Source organism: Zea mays, chromosome 2, assembly GCF_902167145.1.
Source record: "Zea mays cultivar B73 chromosome 2, Zm-B73-REFERENCE-NAM-5.0, whole genome shotgun sequence".
NCBI lineage: Eukaryota > Viridiplantae > Streptophyta > Magnoliopsida > Poales > Poaceae > Zea > Zea mays.
Genome location: NC_050097.1, coordinates 45,817,529 through 45,841,791, shown reverse-complemented (window position 1 = coordinate 45,841,791; position 24,263 = coordinate 45,817,529). Strand labels below are relative to the sequence as shown.

General features: G+C 46.8%; 2 protein-coding genes across 8 annotated transcripts; one reads left to right on the top strand and one right to left on the bottom strand.

Moving 5' to 3' along the window:
• Positions 1-1,217: 1,217 nt before the first annotated feature.
• LOC100384264 (Myosin heavy chain-related protein) lies at positions 1,218-3,567 on the bottom strand. Of its 3 annotated transcripts, none has more exons than XM_008670257.4 (3): positions 3,324-3,567; positions 3,005-3,234; positions 1,218-2,838 (listed from the first exon to the last, which is right to left on the bottom strand). In XM_008670257.4, exons 2-3 carry the CDS (start codon positions 3,224-3,226, stop codon positions 1,399-1,401), a joined length of 1,662 nt encoding a protein of 553 aa, XP_008668479.1. In that variant the 5' UTR covers positions 3,227-3,234; positions 3,324-3,567; the 3' UTR covers positions 1,218-1,398. The 3 variants fall into 3 exon arrangements, with proteins under 3 accessions (XP_008668479.1, XP_008668480.1, NP_001170300.1); XM_008670258.2 differs by having other exon boundaries at positions 3,005-3,148; positions 3,324-3,564; NM_001176829.1 differs by lacking the exon at positions 3,324-3,567 and having other exon boundaries at positions 1,300-2,838; positions 3,005-3,237.
• A 2,975-nt stretch (positions 3,568-6,542) lies between these two features.
• Positions 6,543-14,988, top strand: LOC100277765 (uncharacterized). 5 transcript variants are annotated; one of them, NM_001151251.2, is given in 15 exon segments: positions 6,624-6,849; positions 7,533-7,598; positions 7,687-7,735; positions 7,855-7,994; positions 8,483-8,584; positions 8,672-8,728; positions 9,242-9,342; positions 9,434-9,515; positions 10,913-11,005; positions 11,099-11,163; positions 11,728-11,740; positions 11,836-11,916; positions 14,283-14,391; positions 14,479-14,600; positions 14,708-14,968. In NM_001151251.2, coding segments are annotated over 14 exon segments (1,212 nt in total). In that variant the 5' UTR covers positions 6,624-6,714; the 3' UTR covers positions 14,598-14,600; positions 14,708-14,968.
• Positions 14,989-24,263: the final 9,275 nt, after the last annotated feature.

The window sequence follows — 24,263 nt, the reverse complement described above, 5'->3', positions numbered from 1 at the left end:
GCGTGTGTCCGTGTTCGGTTGGTCACGCGAACGCTATGTTGAGTGTTGACGGAGCAAATTCCCCGAGATGTCGACAGAGGCGTGCTCAGTAAACGAAACTGATAATCAAATCGACGCCCATCTGGACTGAATCAGCGTGTATCAACAGCATTTACTCCACTAAGTGGATGCCTTTTTCAATTGCTTGCGAACACCATGTCTACCAGCGATTTTCATGGAACGAAGTAAAGGTGATTCAGTGCATTGACAGCCAGCATTACAACAGATCCCCCCCGCGTCACTCACGATGATTCACGACTCCATTGACTAGGTCGGGTTTTTTCTTGTAGCAGTAACGCTTTCACCAGGCGTCCAGAAGAGAAGACATCGACTGCTAACTGAAAGCGCAAGGCTCTTTACCAATGGGCCTAGGTTCACGTCTGATTCTGATAGAGGGCAAGCTTTGTTTGTTTCTCTAAGCTTTTTATTAAGGTTTTTTTCTTCTCCCCAGCTTCTGTCGAATGATCGGTGACACCAAGAGTATCCACGTCACGTCACGAATCCCAGTCGGATGAAAGAAAACTCTGTTTACATTATTACATACAGGCAGGACAACAGGAGGCAGCAGTCGAATGAAAACCGGCGAGATGCCATCTGTTTCCGTCTTCTCGATAGGCCATTGAGGTGAGTAGAAGCCGACGCCGCGGAAAGGAGACCCCTATCTACTTCGCGCTGCAGCACGGAAGGCACGAAGCTTGATTGTTTACGCCAGGAGCCAAGAGCGCCGTGATTTGCTCGATCATTGTTCAGGCAGAAGCGAGCACCAGCGCCGTTTGCAGCTGTGGAAATGGTTAAAGAAGGAAGCTTGTTTCCATGGAATTCTAAGGAAAACATTGGTCCTAGACGATGATCATCTGCTTGCCCGATCAAACGAGGCATGGAGGAACACCGGAAAAGCCTGGCCTCTTTGCTCCCCCTTCTCAGTGGTGATACTGATAGCCAGATGTGCTAGGCGAAGGGCTTATGGTTACAATGAAGGTTCCGAGCAAACGCCTTCAGTGCGTGACGGAGAATATGCCGCCCTAATTAACATCAGCACCTGACAGAATGGCCGCCGTAGCAAAAGTTGACCTTCCGTTTTGGTTCTAGATGTTTTAAATGTCAAAAAAAAAGGCCACACTGAAACGTATACAAAGCTGCACCTTCTTCCAATCTTTACTACATCGTCACCTTCAGGCTTCAGATAATCAGATTTCAATACACGTCATGCCCTATGTCCTGGAAACGATCGAAGTTTCAACACGAGAAAGGAGCAGATCTGATTCAACAACCTTTTCATTTCTCGTGTATTCAGATGAACAAGAACACAACGGAACTACAAGCGTGTATCCATGGGGCGGAGAAAAAAAGAAAAGATTTTTAGAGTGTGTGTACTGGCGCTGAATTCGGCTTATAGAGGCTTTTCCTCCTGAAAAAATCACCGAATCTGCGGAATATCAGGCTCTTCTTGTGCTTCGTGGAGTCCTCCGTGTCAACGTAGTGGCTCTCGTCGATGTGGTCGAACTCGTCGTCCAAGTCCTCCGTCGCCGCGTCCGCCGCGGACTTGAGGTCGGCGATGTTGCTCAGGGACGCGAACACCCGATCCCTGGGGTTCAGGTTCCCCATCCGCGCGGACCGCGAGAAGCCAGTCGTCAGCTTACCCGGCTCGCCGATCGAGTACGTCCGCCGGCTGCTCGGCGTCCGTGGCTTGTCAGGCATCCACCGCTGCGACGCCGACCGCGGCGTTCCCTTCTTGCTGCTGCCATTCGGAAGGCGCTGATCGAGGCCGTAGCCCGGCGCGGGGGCGGTCTTGGCGGACGACGCGGGCGTGTTGCACGCCGTCGTTGTGGTGGCGGCGAGGAGGCTGTTGAGCTCCCTGAGGCTACCCTGCGCCGCGGCCTCGCTGACCCTGACGCACTCGTACTCCTGGCGGAGGCTCTGCAGCGCGCCGTCCTTGTCGGCGACGGCGGCGCTGAGGCGCGCGTTCTCGGCCCTGGCGAGCTCCAGCGAGTCCCTGGCGGCGCTGGCCTCGGCCACGGCCTGCTTGAGGATGTCCCGCAGGCGCGCGTTCTCGTCGCGGACGACGCGCTGCGACTCCACCAGCCTGGTGTTCTCCTGCCGCGCCCGGCTCGCGTCGCCCTCGGACGCGCGCACGCAGTCGAGGAGCACGCGCTCCTTGTCGCCCCAGGCCGCCGCGCACTCGTCGGCCTCGAGCCTGTAGCGGTCGCGCTCGTCGGACGCGCCGCGCAGCGCCGCGCGCAGCCGCCCGGCCTCGGCGTTGGCGGCCTCCAGCTCGGCCTGCGCCTCGGAGAGCCAGGCCTTGACCTGCCTGGCCTCCGCGGTCACGTCCGAGAGCGCGGCGGAGAGGTCGTCCAGCGCCTTGCGGCTCCTCTCCTCGCCCTGCACCGCCGCCCGGAGCTCCGCGCGCAGGACCATGATCTCCTCGTCCGCGCCGCCGAACATGAGGTCCCTGACGCTCCTCTGCTCCAGCACGCCGCCGCGCCGGGCTGACGCGAGGCTCTTGCTCGCCTGCTGCTGCAGCGTGGCCATCTCCAGCTTGGCCTCCTCGAGCGATATCTTGGTCTGCTCCAGCTGCTTGGTCTGGTATATCAGCGACTCCAGCATCTTGCGCTCCGACTGCTTGGACTTGCTCACCTCCCGCTCCAGAAGGTGCACCTTGTCCGCGACACCCTTGGCGCCGCCGTCCCGCCTCAGGTCCTCGAGGTCCCTCACGGTCCGGGCCTTCTCCTCCCGCTCCCTCCGGAGCTCCTCCTCCAGCTGCGCCACCCGCTGCTGCATCGCGCCCACGCCGCGCCGCCTCTGCCGAACAGGAAACCAAGAGCCGCCGCCGTTAGAAAAAAACAAACTGTAATGTCCTTAATATATACCGGCGCCCCTGATCGGTCTTGACTCCGTTCCAAAGGCGTTCGGCTTCGTGCGTAACGTAGCGTGGGAGATGGCAACAAAAGGCGGTGGTGTGCAGTACCTCCGGGGACAGGGACGCCTTGGAGCCGCCGCCGGCGGATGAGCGGCTGCGCTGGAGGCGAGGGGACAGCTCGCGGTCCCTGGAGACGGACGAGGCGGTGGCGGCACCCCTGAGGCCTGAGCCCGGCCTCGAAGGAGATCCGATCTGCGAGGTGGATGGCGGATCCCAGTTGAGGAAACCGTATCGCCGGACTAAATAGTCAAACAATAAAAGAACGCACATGGAGGCCACTGTCACAGGGAGTGGCAACGGAGAGATCAGCCGGGGAAGAAGGATCTATAGCCAAGGAAGGTGCGTGGGCGGGCGAGTGAATTCTCACCTCGGGTCGGGCACGAGGCGGCCGGCGCGGACTCCGAGGCCAGGAAAAGAAACCCGTGTCAGAGGGGAACGTAAAAGAAGAAGGCCTGGCGGGCCACCGCCGAGGACGGGGTCGGGGACTCGGGGGTGCTGTACTGCTGTGGTCGTGGTCGTCGTCGTGGAAGGGCAGGGGCGCAGCCGCGCAGGGCGAAGGTGAAGCCACGCCGTGGGCAGGGCTTTTTGGAATGCAAGGATTTTAGATTTTACAATCGGTTTATTTTTATAGGAAAGACGAAATATTTCGCCTCAGATACGTATATATATTAAAAAACAAACGGAGTCCGGTTTACATGTATGTATTGTGTGCGTCGTCGCGGGCGAGGGCCCGCAAAAGGCGGGTGCGTTTGGAGCCTGGCGGGCGGCAGGCGTGGACACTGGATAGCGGACACGGCGTGTGACATGGGGTCAACGGCGGTGGTTTTGCCCGGTATTCTTTGATCGGGCACGGGGGCGGGGGCTGGAGCTGGAGCTGGAGCTGGGGGTGGCCGTCTGTCGCGCCGGCGCGGGAGGGCCTCCCTCCCTTCTGCGTGCCGCCGTTTGGTGGGGCGCGGGCTGCGGGAAAATTCTGTTGAAGCTGCGGCCACGTGATGACCACGTGAGAGCGGTTGATCGTTGAATGGGGTAGGCAGGTCTAAGTTTTTTCTTTTTCAGCGCGTCGTTAGTATACACGGACCTTTCTCTTGAACCAGTCAATCAGATGACGACGCTTCTGCTGGTAGTTTCATAAATATTTTTTCAGCGTTACAAGAACTCCTTACCCTTGACGAGGAGTATAGTATTTTAGATAGTGGTGATGGGAAGTTGAGATCTCAGTTGACTATAACCCTATCATGTATATAGAAGATGACCTTATACCACTAAAATGTAAATCTAAGACGTCCCCACGTTAAAATAGATCAAAACCAATTTACAATATAAGGGTTTTTTCGGTTATTTGCAATCCATATAAATTGGAGGGGATTGATACGAATTGGAGGAGCTTTTGACTTACTAGGGATTGAAACCCCATCAATCCCCCTCAATCAATATGGATTGGGTAGAACCGAATATGGCCTAAATCGGTTGCCTAGCTAACGAAAAAATCGGCTAAACCGAGTTTCTAGAGGATGGGCACCTGTGGACTGTGGTCGACTTGGTTGGCTGTAGGAGGATGGCCTGCTCGGACTTGAAGGCCATCCTGTTTAGCCTATCGGACTTGAAGGCCGTCCTATTTAGCATATCTCCGATAAATTTCTTATCTTATACTCTATTTTATCTTTTAATTCAAACTTCATCCTATAAATAGTATTATATACTTATGCTCTATTTTATCTTCTAATTCAAACTTTATTCTATAAATAATATTATATAGTGCGTTTTTATTAGTCCTGTCAATTGCCCAACGCAAAGTGGACCGACGATACGGGGCTCCCAAATTTTTGGAGCCTAATTTTTTTGAGTTTTCTGGTAACATAGCAAAAAAAATATTTGATGTTTTGCAAAATAAACCGAAGAATCTTAGCTTTGGAATAGATAAAACAAGAGGACAAGGATATGATAATAGATCAAATATGAAAGGGCATAGTTTAGGTTAATTTTATCTCTATGCACTATAGATTATATGGTCTATTTTCATGGTTTGTACTGGGCCCAAAATACTTCGAGACGGCCTGGCGTTTAGAATTTTACCATATCCACTGGAGACAACCTTAGACAGTTAACACTATCTTCTTCCTCGGTTTTCATGCTACGATTTTTTTGTAACATGAAATATAAAATATTAGTAATTTGTATCTTTGAATAAATGTATTCTAAAAATAGATTAAAAGATCTATATAGTAATATTAACTATGTACCATAATTTTTGATATTTTATATATTTAGTTAAAGTTAAAAATAATATATATTTAGTTAAAATTAAAATAGTTGACCTCTCGTAAGAAAAACCTAATTAAGTAATGAGAAGTCTTTTCACTAAGCTAAAGATCCTACTCCCTCTGTTTTAAATTATAACCCGTTTGACTTTTTTATATCAAGTTTTATTGACTCGTCTTATTAAGTTTTTCATTATTATTGTTATGTTCTTCTGGTATCGTTTAACATATAATATACTTTAAATATGTGTTTGAAATATTTATTTTTTCTTAAAAATTGAATAAGACAATCCGATCAATCTTCCCCACAAAAGTCAAACGAATTATAAATTAAGACGGTGGAGTATTTTCGATGAGTGTCCCTTCTTTAAAAAAACACAGGTAAAACTTACCTCAGATGTTTCTTTTCTAGATTCTACTTATGTAATCAACAAGGATGATATTTATTTGTATCAAAGAAACCCGTAATTTGGCAGGTTGATCTCGAAAAGTCGAACTCATTCTGACTGTAGCACCAGTAGGCGTGCGCTAGACTTCCACGTTGTTGGCTTCGCTTTAATCCGAAACAATTTATATTATTTTTTATAATATTTTGTTTCCATAGATTACAGCTATGACAGTTCGAATAGTTGACTTTAATCCGAAACGAACAACTTATAACAAAATTGTGTGGGTTTGGACTAGACATTAGAACATGGAAATGGAATTCAGCATTATAATGTGCCGCCAACGTCTCTACAAACTCTACGCACTCCAATTCTACACGTGTATGGAAATGGAATTCAGCATTATAATGTGCTGCCAACGTCTCTAGAAGAAACTCTACGCACTCCAATTTTACACGTGTGTCCCCGTACTGATACTGCAATGTTGTTACTCATTACAATTGAGAACTACTTATGCCGTTTGGTTAACGGAATGTAACGTAAATGGTAACGGTAGTAATTCACACTCGAATACTGATGATAACAAGTTTAAATAAGTCGATATCTATTTTTAGCGTAATATCAATTATGATTAGATTTAAACAAATATAATATAACGTTATCGGTTACCTATTATGTTACCAATATTTCAACCAAATGACACCTTTGATGTTTCTAAGAGCCACACACACAGTTGAAATTACGTTCGAAGGTGGATTTCAGATCGGTAACGGCACCTTTTTTTTTTTTTTGACAAACCTGCTAGAGTGCTCGTTAAGCCGAAAATATGAAAAAAAGAGGATTGCTGGCTTTTTGCTCCTTCCTGATGGCCAGTTTAGCCCAAGCCCAACTTGAGAAAATGAGGAGAAAGGCCTCAGGATTTTGGAATTTGGAACCCAACGCTGCATTTCCCAACTGGGGGCACACATTAACCTCAGCCTCATTTCTCTTTTATTTCCGCTCTCCTCCATTCTCTGTTTGCTACTTTGCAAGTCTCGAACAAAACCTGAAGCAACTCGAAGCGAAGCCGCGATACTGCGAGAAGCGGAAGCGGGGAGGGCGAGGAGGAGCAGCAATGGAGGCGCTGCTGGAGCTCGAGAAGATGCAGAGGGTGCTGTCCCTCATGAGTTCACGCGGCCTCTCCCACACCGACTCCAGCTGCGGCGGCGCTGCCGCTGACCGCTTCCTCGCCCAATTCCTCCTCTTCATGGTACGGTTTTTGGGGGTCGCCCCTCTTCCTCCGTATGACCGTATATACGAATTCAATCGGATCCTTACCAGTGCGCCGAAGCAGGCAAAATGGATTTTTCCCCTTTGTTTTTATATGACACGGACTGTGTCTAGCATAGCATAGTGCTCCCTCCGCCGCCCGTCCCTGCCTTCGTCCTTCGTGGTGGTTTTTGGTTAGGCCATGGATTTAAGGCGCGTATATGCTGTTCGTTTAGCATTTTCATGGGTTTATTCGACGAATACGGTTTCGATTGTGCATTTACGCACGCGTAGCTCGCTGAAGTGTTCCGATTGATTTGATGAGTTGTTGGATTTTGTATTGACCTGCTGTTGATTGGTGACGTGTGCTCGCTGCTCTCCTCTCGTAGTTTTAATCCAGTTAGCTAAATGCCTGGCCGAAGGAGCTTACACCACTAGAGTAGGCATGGTCAACTGGAGACTGGACCAGATTGATTTGTCACATTGGTCATGACCAGACTTCAATAATGCAACCTTGCCTTAATGATCAGATTCATCACACTAGTTTGCTTTGCTGTTCTCGTTGCTCCTCTGAATTGGGTATCTCCTGCTGAAACATCAAGTATTCCCATGCTTTTTGAAATGGGACAGAAAGAAGCACCGAGAACTACTTCCAAAATTATGATCACAAAATCTTTTGTGTAGGTGCAACCGTTTGATTCTCTTACCCTGGAGAATAAGTTCCTTTTGATCTCTGAGCTATTAAGAAAGGTAATCTAAGTGACACCGTCTAACTTTTAGTTCATATTTGTCTATGTGTTTTCTATGAAGAAATTATAGTTGAGACTTCTTTTATTAGGCTACTCCTAATACTTTGGAAGAAGTGCAGCATCTCACCCATCTGGAAGGTAGTGGTAATAGTTGTGAAGTAATGATGATCTTACATTAACCTTATGAGTTTATCCGGAAATTTTCTTGTTGATTGGGTCTGGAACTCTGATAAGACATAGGACCCTTTCAAACGCAGCTAATAAAGATATATGTTCTGGAGGTTCACTCCAGCCAATTAAGAAGTTTAAGATGCATGCCGAGAAATCAACCGTTCAAGCTATGCCGATGGTTGGTTTTGATGCGATGGCAAGAGCTAAGTCTACGCTTGAAGATTTTGTATGTATTCTTTGTAGTTGGTACTCGTAAAAATCCTTAATGGAAACACTGCCATGAATTAATCCTGGAGTGACCCAGGTCTTCTGGGCTGCCTTTTAGTTTTTCTTCTTTTATTTTTCTCAAGAGAAACCTGTTTACCTTTTCTTTTCTCACATCAATAAAATCTTAGCACATTAGGGGATTCCTTTACTGTTTTTGCTAAAAAAACACTGTCATACTGCCTTTTGTTGAGATTTTGCAATGCAAGTGCTACAAAACAATTGAACCGCTTATAGAGGCATTAAGCCCGTATAAAAAATAGCAAGGTATCTTTGAATGTATTTTGTTGTTCCATTATTAGTCTTATAGAGAAACTGGGTCACATGCTGTTCTAAATTTTGATTTTTCCTGTTCAAACATGTCTTTTTTGGGGGGTTATGAGTCTATCTTGAGCACTTCCTGATAATTATGTTTCCCTAAAGTCCCTTTTTTCCTTCTTGAGAAAACAGTGTAGGTCGTACTTTATGTTTCATGGTTTGGATGTTAACAAGCCACAAGCCATTTTCAAGTATCTACCTGTTCTTTCTTTCACAGAGAGTTACATATATCAGGTTTTTTCAACCTCTTGAAATGTGCTTCAAACTTTCATCTTATGGCTTATGTTCTGCATTGAACAAACTAAACATTTCTTGTTGCAGTTAGATGCTTCAAATGAAGACTGTTTACATGTAGTCCCAGATGACAACACTTCAAAAGTAAGACCTGCATTGTAGTGAAATAAGATAGAGATATAGAATGCAAGTTTTGCTAAATCTGATCTACATAGGCCCTGTATATAGTGTATACATTAGCCGCCTTATCTACCATTAGGGATGAAAGTGGATAACCGAATTGTTATGGAAAATTTAATATTTTGAAATAGATATATATGAAATTTGATGCTGATCTTTTCTTATGTTATCAAGCACATTATTACAAATAAGAATAATTTTTTGTATAAATTGTTTTATGCATTATTTGCTCCCTACAACAAAAAAGGTGAAACAATATCCGAATTTGTGTCTGACTTTTATATCTATCATTTGAGTATATGATAAATTTGAGGCTTATCTTTTATGAATCTTTACAAGTTCAATGCTATAAACAAGAATATGAATTTGCATTGCAGATTTTATATTCTATTTATTTGCAATCAAAGAAATAAGACAAAAAATAATATCCGAATAAGTATCCGTTTTCGTCCAATTTCATCCCTATCTACCATACAGGTGTTGGGAAAGAAAGAAGAATCTCTCAATGAGACATCCTTGTCTCAAATGATTGAACCCCTTGAAGGGCTTCTTCAGTGCCAAGGATTAATGACAGACCGGTTGGAATCTTCTCCTCTATGTACTTGTACATATGTAATATATTCACTAATATTTGAGCTAGTTACTCACTTCATTTTCTATTGTTTATAGATTGCGAACTGAACTCAAATCAGGCATTCAGTATTGGTCTCTAGAGAGGAAGCTCTGCCAAGCATTACTAAGAAATGAGAAGGTAAGGAGAGACCTTTGTTTGCTGTAATTTAAAAACAACTAAGTATCCTGATAATAGCGATGCTTCAGTAGATCATCTGTTGAATTTGATCAGACCTGTTTATCGTCATTTTTCTTTGGAAAAGCTGTATGCTCTTGATACTAAGAGGAAGCGATGAATGCCACATAACGAACTATCTTAATACTATTTAAAGTGAATCCATTAATAACTAACTTAATTTTATATTTCAAATCTATAACTGAACATAGACAATATTTCCTCTTGGCAACCTCAAATATAATCTCGACCTTGGGATGGGCTGCCATTTCAGGTGCCCCGTAATGCCCAAGTTCTCTTTGATGTTGCTCTGGAGACCAAGGTTGGGAATGGGGAGAACACCAAATTTTGGACTGATCGTTGGCTGCAAGGCAGCACTGTAGGTGAGCTGGCCCCCCTATCTTATTCAGGTGGTTCCTAAACGAGCAAGGAGACAACGTACTGTCTCTCAAGCTTTGAGCAACAGGACTTGGATTGCTGATATCCAGGGTGCCCTCACAGTACAGGTGCTTGTCGAATACCTGAGGCTCTGGGAGTCAGTTGATGGTGTTACTTTGCAACCTTCAGTTTCAGATCAGCACGCGTAGAAGCTCACAGATTCAGGGATATACACTAGTAAATCTGCATATAATACCTTCTTCGTGGGTTCAGTTAAGTTTGCACCTTGGAGAAGGATTTGGAAATCGTGGTCCCCCCTTCGGTGCAAGTTTTTCATTTGGTTGGCAGTCAAGAACAGATGCTGGACAGCAGATTGCTTGTCAAAACATGGACTGCCGCACCACAGCCTTTGCCTCCTTTGTGATCAGGTTGAGGAGGATGTACAGCATATTCTTGTGTCTTGCGTCTTCTCCCGGGAGGTTTGGACCGAAATCCTCCTTTGTGTTGGCCTGCAGGTGATGGCTCCTCAGCCTGATGTGAGAACTTTCTCCGCCTGGTGGTGTTGGGCTGCCAGCAGTTTGCTAAAGGAGAAGATGAAAGGATTTAATTCCCTAGTCATCCTTGTGGCCTGGACTATTTGGAAGCATAGGAATGAGTGTGTGTTTGAGGGTTTTAATTCTAGTGTCCCTTCAGTTTGCCAAGAAGTGGGTGCAGAGAGTGAGCTCTGGTGTTTAGCCTGTAACACGGCACTCCAGAAGCTGCTCGGCGGGGCGCGAAGACTGGACGCCTAGTCTTTCCCTGTAGGGTCGTTGGTTTGTCTTTGCGCGTGGCACGCTTGTAATTTAGTATGTTGGCGTCATGAGGGGCGGACCTCATGCCTCCCCTTATGTATTGTACTGTTTTTCTCCTTTCTTAATGCAATGACATGCAACTCTCCTGCATAGTTAAAAAAATATATAATGCTTAGTGTTATTTTTCTGTAGATCTCGATTGAAGATGTTATGATGGCAATCCATCTGAAATCATTTGACTATCGAGTTCTTAACCTGTTGATGTTTCAACTTACTGGTCAGCATGTATGCATGCCTCTTTTTCAATAACCTACTAAATTCTATTCTGACTTCTATTGTTAAAACTTGACATCATTTTCTTTCTTGTTTATTTATTAGGTCAATGAATTGCATATGGACTTCTTGTCAGTTTCAGAATTTTTGGTTGAGATATCTGATGACCTGTGAGTTTGCTCTGAATCTTATTCCCATGCATCACAGCATAACAAAATGGTAGGAACTGCCTACTTCTTAAAAATCTGTCATTAATGTTTTGGTAAATTTGTAAAATCTGAGGCAAGGTAGTGCATGGGTTAAGATGGAACTAGTGCTTCTATTGAGATGTCGGTGTTGTATGTAAATGGAAAACAATAATTTTAATTTAAATGAAATTGTGTTTTAGTTATCATGTAATCTAACTATTAAAGGATCTGCGGATATAGAAACCCAAAAACTTATGCACTTTTGTAGTGTACCTTAGTGTGATTTATGGGAAAATCATCAGATTAGTAGCGTTGTTATATACAATCCTGTACCTTTTTCCTTCTTAATCAAATGACATGCAGCTCTCCTGCATTGTTTGAGAAAAAAGTGTATATAAGTCCTCGGGGGTCAATATAAGCCTAGATGCACCATGTGCTGGACAGACACTATGAATAACTTTCAGTCTTTTTTTTATTTGTTTCACAAACCATGTCATCAATTGAAATAGCTGTTTCACCCGTGACTTGTTTTTGAATATCTTGCAGGTATGATTATGAGGTAAGTTGGGCTACCGAAACTGATGGTATCGTATAATCTTAGCTGTACTAGTGAGTGTAGGCCTAACTGTTGAAGAAGTTCAATTTGTTTTGTAGGATGACGTTATGAACAATACGTTCAATATCCTTCGCATGTTTGCTGCAATATATGGACCATTAGAGGCACCGAATATGCTGGTGGGTAGCAGACAGTCTATATGTTTAACTAAACAGCACATATCTCTCCTGATAATGTCACTCCTTCATTCCTTTTTTCAAATGCTATCAGATATTCAACTTATTTCCTGCTTGCAAAATTGTGAGTTACGTAGGCATAAGCATGTTGCGTGTCGTTTTGATATTTTGTTTATGTATCAATAATCTTGTTTCAAAATTTAAGATACTGTTAGCGGGTACCTGTTTATCCCTCAATAACCAAACTAAACAGGGGGAGCGTTGTCTGAGGCAAATTGGAAATTAGGTCGATTCACAAAACCGCTGAACTCAGTACAACAGGTTTTGATTGAATTGTGGAGTACTTGTAGTTAGCAATCTAGCCTATCTATGAATCAGGATAAGCACAAATGAAAAATTCCTGATATTGCAAATAAATAAATAATATAATAGAGTAGAATTTAGTGCTTTTGAAAAACTCTTGAAATTCCAAATGTTGCTACAACATTCAGTATACTAGAGTCCTGTCCACAAAAGTTTTGTTGTCAGCTTGGTTTGATTTGTCCTATTTGTCTTTATTTTTCACTGGTGAGTTTCCCACAGAAAGATCTTTTCATTTTTTATATGTAAATACAAAAATACAAGGTTATGTAAAAGAAATAAAAAACGGTACACTAAAAAAGAAACTCAGGGGCGGACCCAGTGGGTGGTCCATATGGGTCATGGCACACCCTAAGAACACAAAAGAACAGATAGTTTAGTGGTCTAAGTGTTGCTTTTGAACTAGCTAGCCAGAGTTCAAATCCTGGTTGTTGTTTATTTTTCCAAGTTTATTTACTAGCACACCTAGGGCTGGAAAAAAGCTCGAGCTCGTGGTGGCTCGGCTCGCTACAGCTCGCGAGCTGAGTCCTGGCTCGACCCAACAATAATTTGTTACATAAAAATCCTAATTAGTATATAGTGTTAGTACCAAGTAAACGATTAGTTTATATTATTTGAGATTACTTCACAAAATTAATATATTTTATATATTATATTAGTAATATATTTATTTTACTAATTTAAAATAGGTTACTTAAATTGATTTTGAGATTTTATATTATATTTTGGACAACGATTTCACGTTTATGGCTAGGCTCGTTGGCTTGGCGAGCTAGCAACAAGCCGAGCCTGGCTTGGCTTGTTAATTGATCGAGCTCAACTTGGCTCAGCTCGTTTCCACCCCTAGGCACACCCTAAACTTGAGGGCTGGGTTCGCCACTCAGAAACTATATAAAACTGAACCATGTCAATCAGAGGATGTAGTTCTTGTATTCTGGGTAAATGCAGGATTAGCTCACTTTTGAATTGTTGCTTCCAAGAAGAAATACTTGGAGTCTTGCCCTCAAAGATGTAGAGCTTTGTGCTGTTTCTGTAAATACTGGTTACCCATGGTTGGAACTTCCATGAAATTATTTTGGACTTGCTGTCTTATCTCAAGTAACATGTCTTGGAGGTTGAGTTTCAAAGTCACTGGATGTTAACTGAGAACCAGCAGCTGATAGCCATTGTACATTAGAAAAATATATTCCTCATTGGCTCATTTCCACTTCATTTTCCATTTATTGGGCATAGCTGCAGCTACTGTCTACATGGCTATTTCTTCTTAGGATATTCTTGTGTCTTCATTGAAAATCAGCCATGTGTCCTGTTTGTTTTCCAATTGGTGACTTGTAGATTTTAACTTCATATGATTGTTGTTCACCGAGCCAAAGCTATTGTTATGGGCATGATTAACTAGCTGACTGGGTTCATAGGAAAATGGAGGAGGTTTACAAATCCAGTGAGAAAATAAGTATGGCAACCCCATTTTTCCAAGGAGTTTCCATTTTCCCAAGAGAAATTAGTTCAGGAAAATGAGAATCTCTTGAAAAAATGGAGTTGCCAAACTTTTTTTTTTCTTGAACGCGCAGGTGCGCATCATTAAATTAAGAGAAGAAAAGAGTCCAAAATGGACCAAAGTACAATATCTTAAAAGCCAGAATACCAGATCACCAAACTCCTGCTGTGCACAGTACTCCAGCCTCGTATGTATCCCCTTAAAGATAGGAACGGGCTCCCATCTTCATTTTTGTTTATTCGAAAAAGATGTATCTTTGCCTTACAGAGATAGGCCGTAGGTCTATGTATTATTGGTAACGACAGTTTTTTTCGCCCTTAAAGGCATGTGCTCCCATCCCCATGACACTTGGATGTGCATGGGGATGACTGCACTGCATGGGAGCAAATGCCCCTAAGGCATATTTGTCTTGTATAGTCTTGTGATAAGTGTACTGGATATACTGATTAGTCATATGTTGAACAATACTGTTTATAAGTTATGATGGTAATACTTGCCATGGCTGTTGTAGGCCAAGTGCATAGGCGAGGCTGAAGAGAAATACGAGAGCTTCTCCAAGAAACTGGATCCTAGTCTCTCAGGTAGTTACTGGAGAAGATGTGAGGAAGCGACGAAGGAAGGTAGGAAAGGCATTTTGGGTCTGTTTCTTCATCTGACCTGTTTTTATATTTGGAGCACTGTCATGTTTGTTTATCATCCTATTGCAGGCGGAAAAACATCAGGCCATGCATATGGAACATGGAATATCCCTCGTGTGATAAGCAACGAAGATGCTTTCCGACGTGAAAGACGGAGCAAACACGATGCTTGTGCTGTGATCACTTGATAGGCAAATTTCATGTTCCAGACTTCCAGGCATCTTCAAAATTGAATGAAGCTAGGTACACTGCTAGACAGTGTCTTACTTACCTGTATGCACGTTTCCATTCTTGCCAGGTGAAATGCAGAAATGACCTGCAACCGTTGATGTAAGGTGCTAGGGGTCTGCTCAGTGGGAACTCCTTGAGGATATAGTGGTCCTTGGCCTACCTTGGGCCCCTTTGATGCTCACAAATGTACCCATTTTCAAGTCAAATTTTCACAAATGCAGAAATGACATGCTGAATTTAGTTTCTGTAAGGCTGTCTCCATCGGATACCCCATCTCATCTCTTTTCAAACTTATCTGTAAATAATGTCAAACAGTATAGTTTTTTACTGAGTCCAAGAAGGGAACAAGTCGGTCTGGACTCTGGAGTGCGCCTTGTGGCCACGTGAGAGCATCTGATTCACGACGGGCTACAGTGACAGATGGATATGTATCGGTGTATCCTGCTACTCCTACCCCTATACTCGTGGCTGCGCCTGCTACAGTGACAGACGGGCTACAGTGATTCACATTCCATGTGATTGGTTGTTAGGATCAGCAGATCCTGGTCGAAGCCGAGATGCAGGTTGGGCTTAACCTGTATGCATTGATGCAAACCAAAATAAGTTCTCTTGTTTGGTTGTTTGTCCTCAATTAGTTAGGATCAACACTGTTTTAGGTAAGTTGTATGGATTTAGCTTTAAGTTGCACGACTCAACTATATTTCTAAAATTACAATGCCATAAATTATAACGCCATAAATTACACAAAATCCAAATTTATACAATTATAAATTACAATAACTTATCCTTTACATATCTTTTACAAAATTATAAATTACAATTATAGTATTGATACTGAGGCACAAGAACACTTTATAAAATTATAGTTTAAAGTATGCATTACCAGTTTACCAGCGTCCATTGCAGCCACCCATTATGTTCTCAGTTCTCAAACACCAAAAACACTTGTAAACAAAACAACTCAGTTCTCGGTTCAATTTACAAAAACACCAGATTAAGTGTACAATCAAAATACTTGTAAACAAAACAGCTCTCTGTTTAGCAAATACTTGTAAACAAAACAAATCAAGTGTACAACCAAAAATTCTATTCTCAGTTCTCAAACACCAAAAACCAGATCAAGTGCAGCAAATACTTGTAAACATCTATCAATCTAAGTTAAAGATGTTATTAGTAACTGAATTGGTCTTAAGTTTCAAAGAAAGCGCAGTGGTATGCAAAACTCTATCAATCTATCATCTCCTATCACCTTCTTAGCAAGCTATAAATTTGTGGATGCTGTGATTTATGCTACAGCTGGATATTCAATCTCTAGCATTGCCAACTATTAACTGGCCGGTTGACGAGAAGCACACTGAGATTTGTGCTGGGTTGACTAGACTTAGGAGAGGCAGGAATCACCAGGACGACCCGAATTGTAGCTGAAGAAGCGAATCTTTTAATTTCAAAATTCCAAAGTAAGCATAAACAAGAAACAAAGCAACTACGAAAGGAGATTGAGGGAAGGATGACCGGAGGTTGCTTGGAGCTTAGTACATCTGTCTCATTGCACATGGGTGAAAGTCGCCTAGAGGGGGGGGGGGGGGTGAATAGGCGAAATCTGAAATTTATAAACTTTAAGCACAACTACAAACCAGGGTTAGCGTTAAAAATAAAATCAAGTCCGAAAGAGAGGGCAAAAACAAATCACAAGCAAATGAAGAGTGTGACACGGTGATTTGTTTTACCAAGGTTCGGTTCTTGCAAACCTACTCCCCGTTGAGGTGGTCACAAAGACCGGGTACATAGTCGAGTCCCAAGTTCTCGGGCTGGTATGTTGACGCTGTCAACGGGTTGGCCAGAGCCGGGTTCGCGAGAGCAGCCCCCGAGCCTTCGCACAGAGCGAGAGGACGGTCAAGGACAGACTCGGCTTTTTTCATACGCCCCTGTGTCGCCTTTCCGCAAGGAGGAGGGGGGGGGGGGAAAGCGCCATGCTGCCCTCGGAGGGCGCCGAACATGGTGTCTCCAGTGAGTTGCTAGCGGGTAATCCGAGTGGACGCCCGTGCCCCATTCGTTAGGGGTCGGCTAGTGGCCCGGAGGCGCACTCCAAAAGTACCTGCGGGTGATTCGCCGGACCCGGTCCCCTTTTGACGGGGTCCGAGGGCTCGATGCCTCCCTCTGGTGGGATTCCGTTACGAAAATCACTCCCGCTGGTCTCGGAAATGTCCTAGGGTACCTCGGGAGCGTAGCCCGAGCCTTGGTTATGTATCGAACGTACCCAGGGTCATCCCTCGCTCTGCGTGCTCTGAGGCGGCTGTCGAACCCTTCGGGGGCCAGCCTACGAACCCCTGATCAGTAGTGGGCGCGGAGCCCGAGTGGCCTGAGGCGGCTGTTGAACCCTTCCGAGGGGCCAGCCTTCGAACCTCTGACCAGTAGTGGGCGCGGAGCCCGAGTGCTCTGAGGCGGCTGTCGAACCCTTCCGAGGGGCCAGCCTTCGAACCTCTGATCAGTAGGGGGGCTTGGGGCCCGTTTCCTTCGTGGAGAAGGATCCCTTTCGGAGTATCCCCTTTCCCGGTCCCTGTGGCAAGAGAGAGAAAGAGGAAGTGGAAAAGGATACGAAATCGAACGTCGTGGCGTACCTTTTTGACGCGGTCATTATGGCGGAGGTGAAGCGTCGCCCGCTTTGCCTGCCAAAGGTGCCGCCTGCCCTGCCGCAGAGTTAATGCGACGGGACGAGTGGTTCACGGGGCAGCCGTTGTGCGTGCGCGAGCCGTTCGAGGAACGAGCGTCTCGCTTTTTGAGTTTTGAATCTCGCGGCGGGTTCGGGCGAAGTGTTGAACGGGTCTCGCCTGGGCCTTTATATATTCGGGAGAGGGACTGGTGACAGTTCTTTACTCTGCTGCTCGCCTCCCACTTAGGTTTTTGCAACCTGAGGGAATAGCCAGAGAAAGGAAACCGCGCACCTTGTCCTCTCCGCCGCCACCTCTTCTGCTTGGTGATGGCCGAGCGGGTGACCGTTGTTCCGCCGCGCGACCCATGGCCTTTCTCCACCGTCACGACGGATGATCTGGAGGCCCTTGTTGCTGATGGTTTGCTTCGCCCTCTCTCCGGTGACTCGCAGCCGGAGTGGATGGCCCCTCCGAGTGGAGCCGCCCCGTCCCCACCGCCGGGGTATGTGCTGAGCTTCGTCTCTTTCCACGAGCGGGGGTTTGGAGTGCCGGCAAGCCGCTTTATGCGGGCGATTCTGCATGTCTACGGGGTGGAGCTGCACAATCTCAGCCCCAACTCCATCTCGCAAGCAGCCATCTTCGCAGCGATTTGCGAAGGATATTTGGGGATTGCCCCCAACTGGGACCTGTGGACCCATCTCTTCTCCGCAGAGCTTTTTGCCTCGACGACGGGGGAAAGAAGAGTTCGTATGGCGGTGCAGGCCGGTGGCTGCATCCTCCAGTTGAGGCAGGCGTGGGAGCAGCAGTACATCCCTGCCATCCTCGTGTCTTCGAACAAAGGATGTCAGCGCCGGTGGTTTTATCTCCGAAATGACGACGGGAGGCTCCCGTCGTTTTCTCAGCGAGTGGTGACCGCCGCCGGCGATAACTGGCGCTACGGGGCCCCGCGCGAGAGACAGAAGAATCTCCAGCCCCTTTTGAAGGCCTTGGAGGAGCTGCGAAAAGGAGGGCTCACCGCCGCGGGGGTGGTTGCCGCCATTCATCGCCGGAGGGTGCTCCCCTTGACGGAGCGACGGCTGCCGCTTTGGGAGATGACACCGGGGGTCGACTTGGAGGGTTTGCAGATGTCCTCGGACCCTCTTCCCGCCGACGACCTCCACAGGCGGGTAGCCGGTACGATGGGGAAGTTAGACACCGACGCCTTTTCCCAGCTCTCGATGCGTCCCGGTCGTGGGTGTGTGTCCCTGGTGAGTGTCCGCTCCTTCTTCCTTCTCGTGTCGGATTGCCCTTGGTTCTCACAGCCGAGACTTTTCGCCCGTCTGCATGAGGTGGGGTCTCACAAGCCTTCCCTGCCACCGGTCCCGGAGGACGCGGTGGACCGAGCTGCGCGGAGGGTCGCCGCGGAGAAGAGGAAGGAGAAGAAGGACGCGAAGAAGGCTCGGGCCCGTGAGCGGATGCGGGCTCGGGATGCCTTGGAAAGGCTTCGTCGTCGGCAGGAGAGGGATGGGCTCCCGAGGGAGCCGTCGCCGGAGACGCCTGATGACGACGACGACGACGATGATGACGAAGATGACGATATGACCGCCTGCCTTGGCCTTAGCCTGGATCTGAGGCTGGGCCAGGGGCCATCGAGCCAGCCCCCGAGTGGGCTGGTGCTGTCGGTATCCGGGGCGGGGGCATCAGGGTCCCGGCCCGAAGAACAGGGGCAGGCCGAGGGGGTTTTTGACGCTTCGGCCCAGGTAGCTGAGGTGACCCCGGGGAGCCAGTCCGTCCCGCCTGTGCCCCCAGAGCCGTTGTCCGTGCCGGCGGCAGAGGAGGTCGATCCTCGGGTCGCCGTGTCCGCGCCCAGGCGGACCGTTCCTTCGGCGCCCCAGGCGCCCGAGGCAGGGATGGCGCCGAAGCCGGCAGCGGCGCAAGCCTCGGCGGCGCCCGCCGGCGCCGAGGCTCGAGGGGCCTCCCCGCAGGCGCAATTGATCGTGGCCCGGAGTGGGTAAGTATCTGAGGACACTTCTGTCCCGGCGCCTCCTCGTGTGTCGTGATCCTGCTTTTTCCCTTTCTTCCCAGCAAGCGGAGGCATGGTTCGACCAGTCTGGCTCCCCGAAAAGCCCTTAAGACGGCGCCAGCTTCTGCAGCTGGTGCCGCATCAGGCCTCGGCGGCCGGCTGGCCTCCGCACAAGGTGTCCCTGATCAGGAGGTTCAGTCGGCACGAGTTGCCATGGGGCGAGCTCCCGAGGCCGACTCCTCCGTCGAGGCGGCCGTCGTGCCGGGGGAGACTGCTGGCGCGGCAGCGACCTCGAGCCCACCAGACGCGTTGCCGGTGCTGGCACCGGCTTCTGCCAAGGCAGTTGCCGTTCTGGCCGTGGAGCCACCCGTCGCCGCCGACGCTGAGATGGCCGAGGCGTCGCTACTTGATGCCTCGGAGGAGGGGGCGCAGAACCGTGACCCGTCCTGGGGGCGGCAACCTCGTCCCCGCGCGGCGCAGTCCCGACGAGCGGCGTCAGTCGCTCCAGTTCTGGACCAGTGGGGCTTCGGATCCCCTCTTCGTTCTTGACGATGAGCGAGAGGAGCAGTCTTGGGACAGGCTTCGTGAGTGCGCCGAGGCAACGGTGGGGTCGCTTCGGTCGACCTTGGAGGTCCTTTGTAGGGACGTTCCCAAGATCCTCCAGGTAATGATTTCAAGCATACCTTTCTGAAAGGGAAATGTGCCCTTAGGCCATTTCTAAGTGTTTTGGTGATTTAGTGTCCAACACAAGTGCCTAAGTGTAAAAAGGTGGACAAAGTACAACTCAAGAGTAAAGGTATGTTCCTCAGACTTAGTACATTATTTTATGGACTAATGTATTGTGTCTAAGTGCTGGAAACAGGAAAAATCCAATTGGAAATGTCTTGGCTCGAGCAGCCAAGAATCTGCTGAGTCTGGGAGCACCGGACTGTCCGGTGGTGCACCGGACAGTGTCCGGTGCGCCAGGCTGGTTCGAGCGAACTGGCCGCTCTCGGGAATTCACCGGCGACGTACGGCTATAATTCACCGGACTGTCCGGTGTGCACCGGACTGTCCGGTGAGCCAATGGTCGGCCGGGCCAACGGTCGACCGCGCGATCTGCGCGGGACACGTGGCCGAGCCAACGGCTAGAAGGGGGCACCGGACTGTCCGGTGTGCACCGGACAGGTCCGGTGCGCCAACGGCTCCAGGTCTGCCAACGGTCGGCTTCGCCATTTAAGGAAAGAAATCTGGCACCGGACTGTCCGGTGCGCCAGACGACAGAAGGCAAGAATTGCCTTCCCGGATTGCTCTCAACGGCTCCTAGCTGCCTTGGGGCTATAAAAGGGACCCCTAGGCGCATGGAGGAGTATACCAAGCATTCCTACAACATTCCTAAGCACCAAGACATCGATTCCGCGCATTTGGTTCATTGTGATAGCATCTAGAGCTCTTGTTGAGTTGTGAACTCATTGAGTGGTGTTGCGAGCTCTTGTTGCGACTTGTGTGCGTGCTGTTGCTCTGATTTTGAGTCTTGTGTGCGTTGCTAGTTCCTCCCTTACTCCGTATTTCTTTATGAATCTCAAGTGTAAGGGCGAGAGGCTCCAAGTTGTGGAGATTCCTCGCAAACGGGATATTGAAAGGCAAAGCAAAACACCGTGGTATTCAAGTTGGTCTTTGGACCGCTTGAGAGGGGTTGATTGCAACCCTCGTCCGTTGGGACGCCACAACGTGGAGTAGGCAAGCGTTGGTCTTGGCCGAACCACGGGATAAACCACTGTGTCATCTCTGTGTTTGATCTCTTGTGGTATTGTGTTTTGTTGAGACTCCTCTCTAGCCACTTGGCGATTATTGTGCTAACACTTAACAAGTTTTTGTGGCTATAAGTTTAAGTTTCACAGGATCACCTATTCACCCCCCTCTAGGTGCTCTCAATTGGTATCGGAGCCAAGTTCTCTTCACAAAGGGACTAACCGCCCGAAGAGATGGATCCTAAAGGGAAGGGAATCGTGATCAACGATAAGGAGGAGTCCTTCGTCAACGAGCCAAGGGATGACAAGTCCAACGACTCGGGCTCGGGCCACAGACGCAAAGATGGGAAGAAGATGAAGACAAGACGCATCAAGGAGATCGTCTACTACGACAGCGATGAGTCTACTTCCTCCCAAAAGGACGACGACCACAACGAATACGAGAGAAAGAAACCGGTCAATTCGAACTTTTCTTTTGATTACTCTCGTATTCCTCAAAGTACTAATGCTCATTTATTATCTATTCCACTTGGTAAACCTCCTCATTTTGATGGAGAGGACTACGGATTTTGGAGTCACAAAATGCGTAGTCACTTGTTCTCTCTCCATCCTAGCATATGGGAGATTGTAGAAAGTGGAATGCACTTTGATAGTACGGATAGTCCCATGTTTATTAATGAACAGATTCATAAAAATGCACAAGCTACTACTGTGTTGCTAGCCTCTTTGTGCAGGGACGAGTACCATAAGGTGAGCGGCTTGGACAATGCCAAGCAGATCTGGGACACCCTCAAGATCTCTCATGAGGGGAATGATGTCACCTTGCTCACCAAGATGGAGTTGGTGGAGGGCGAGCTTGGACGGTTCGCAATGATAAGGGGTGAGGAGCCAACTCAAACATACAACCGGCTCAAGACCCTTATCAACAAAATAAGGAGCTACGGAAGCACGCGATGGACGGATCACGACGTCGTCCGCCTAATGCTAAGGTCCTTTACCGTTCTTGATCCTCATTTGGTGAACAATATTCGTGAAAATCCTAGGTACACCAAGATGTCGCCCGAAGAAGTTCTGGGGAAGTTCGTAAGCGGGCGAATGATGATCAAGGAGGCAAGATATGTGGACGACGCGTTGAACGGTCCTATTCATGAGCCTCAACCCATTGCTCTCAAGGCAACGAGGAGCAAGGAGGCGCTATCGAGCAAGGTGGCGCAAGTTGAGGCGGCCGGGCTAAATAATGAGGAGATGGCCCTCATCATTAAGCGCTTCAAGACGGCGCTTAAAGGTCGCAAGGGACAGCCAAGCAAGACCAAGACAAAGGATAAGCGCTCGTGCTTCAAATGTGGTAAGATTGGTCATTTCATTGCTAACTGTCCCGATAATGAAAGTGACCAGGAAAAGGGGAACAAAAGGGAGAAGAAGAAGCATTACAAGAAGGCCAAGGGCGAGGCACATATCGGAAAGGAGTGGGATTCAGATTGCTCCTCCTCCGACTCTGACAATGAAGGACTCGCCGCCACCGCCTTCAACAAGTCATCCCTCTTCCCCAACGAGCGTCACACTTGCCTCATGGCAAGGGAGAAGAAAGTAAGCACTCATGATACTAGTACTTATGCTTCTTCAAGTGAGGATGAGTCTAGTGATGATGATGAGATAGATTACTCATGCTTATTCAAGGGATTAGATAGATCTAAAATTAATAAGATTAATGAGTTGATTGATGCTTTGAATGACAAGAATAGATTACTAGAAAAACAAGAGGATCTTTTATATGAGGAGCATGATAAATTTGTTAGTGCACAAAATTCTCTTGCTCTAGAAATTAAAAGGAATGAAATGCTCTCTAGTGAATTATCTACTTGTCATGAATCCATCTCTAAGTTAAAAAGTGTTAATGATGATTTGAATGCTAAGTTAGAAATAGCTAGTAAATCAACATCTTGTGTAGAAATTGTTGAAACTTGCAATAGGTGTAAAGATTTTGACATTGATGCTTGTAGTGAACACCTAGTTTCAATTTCCAAACTTAATGATGAATTGGCTAGTCTTAATGCTCAACTTAAGACTAGCAAGAGTAATTTTGATAAGCTAAAATTTGCAAGGGATGCCTACACAATTGGTAGACACCCCTCAATTAAGGATGGACTTGGCTACAAGAAGGAAGCCAAGAACTTGACAAGCCATAAGGCTCCCATCTCCGCCAAGGAGAAAGGGAAGGCCCCTATGGCTAGTAGTGTGCAAAAGAACCATGCCTTTATGTACCATGATAGGAGACAATCTAGAAATGCTTATAGGAGATGTAACGCATATGATGCTTTTGATTCTCATGACATGTTTGCTTCTAGTTCTTCTTATGTGCATGATAGAAATGTTGGTAGGAGAAATGTTGTTCATAATATGCCTAGGAGAAATGTTGTTAATGTTCCTAGGAAAGTTAATGAACCTTCTACAATTTATCATGCTTTAAATGCTTCCTTTGCTATTTGTAGAAAGGATAGGAAAATAGTTGCTAGGAAGTTAGGGGCAAAATGCAAGGGAGACAAAACTTGCATTTGGGTCCCTAAGGATATTTGCACTAACCTTGTAGGACCCAACATGAGTTGGGTACCTAAGACCCAAGCCTAAATTTGCCTTGCAGGTTTATGCATCCGGGGGTTCAAGCTGGATTATCGACAGCGGATGCACAAACCATATGACAGGGGAGAAGAAGATGTTCACCTCCTACGTCAAGAACAAAGATTCCCAAGATTCAATAATATTCGGTGATAGGAATCAAGGCAAGGTAAAAGGGTTAGGTAAAATTGCAATCTCAAATGAGCATTCTATCTCTAATGTGTTTTTAGTTGAGAGTCTTGGATATAATTTACTATCTGTTAGTCAATTATGTAATATGGGATATAATTGTTTATTTACAAATGTAGATGTGTCTGTCTATAGAAGATGTGATGGTTCACTAGCTTTTAAGGGTGTACTAGACGACAAACTTTACTTAGTTGATTTTGCAAAAGAAGAGGCCGGTCTAGATGCATGCTTAATGGCTAAGACTTGCATGGGCTGGTTGTGGCATCGCCGCTTAGCACATGTGGGGATGAAGAACCTCCACAAGCTTCTAAAGGGAGAACACGTGATAGGTCTAACCAATGTTCATTTCGAAAAAGATAGACCTTGTGCAGCTTGTCAAGCAGGGAAACAGGTGGGAGGCTCTCATCACACCAAAAATGTGATGACAACATCAAGACCCCT

Bases quoted from the DNA above. Each gene is read 5' to 3' on its own strand.
- LOC100277765 (XM_008669487.4), top strand. From the start codon at position 6,715: ATGGAGGCGCTGCTGGAGCTCGAGAAGATGCAGAGGGTGCTGTCCCTC. The intron at 9,516-10,912 runs GTAAGGAGAGAC...ATTTTTCTGTAG, and splicing joins CATTACTAAGAAATGAGAAG to ATCTCGATTGAAGATGTTAT. The intron at 11,006-11,098 runs GTATGCATGCCT...TTTATTTATTAG, and splicing joins TTCAACTTACTGGTCAGCAT to GTCAATGAATTGCATATGGA.
- LOC100384264 (XM_008670257.4), bottom strand. From the start codon at position 3,226: ATGTGCGTTCTTTTATTGTTTGACTATTTAGTCCGGCGATACGGTTTC. The intron at 2,839-3,004 runs GTACTGCACACC...CCTGTTCGGCAG, and splicing joins AGGCGTCCCTGTCCCCGGAG to AGGCGGCGCGGCGTGGGCGC.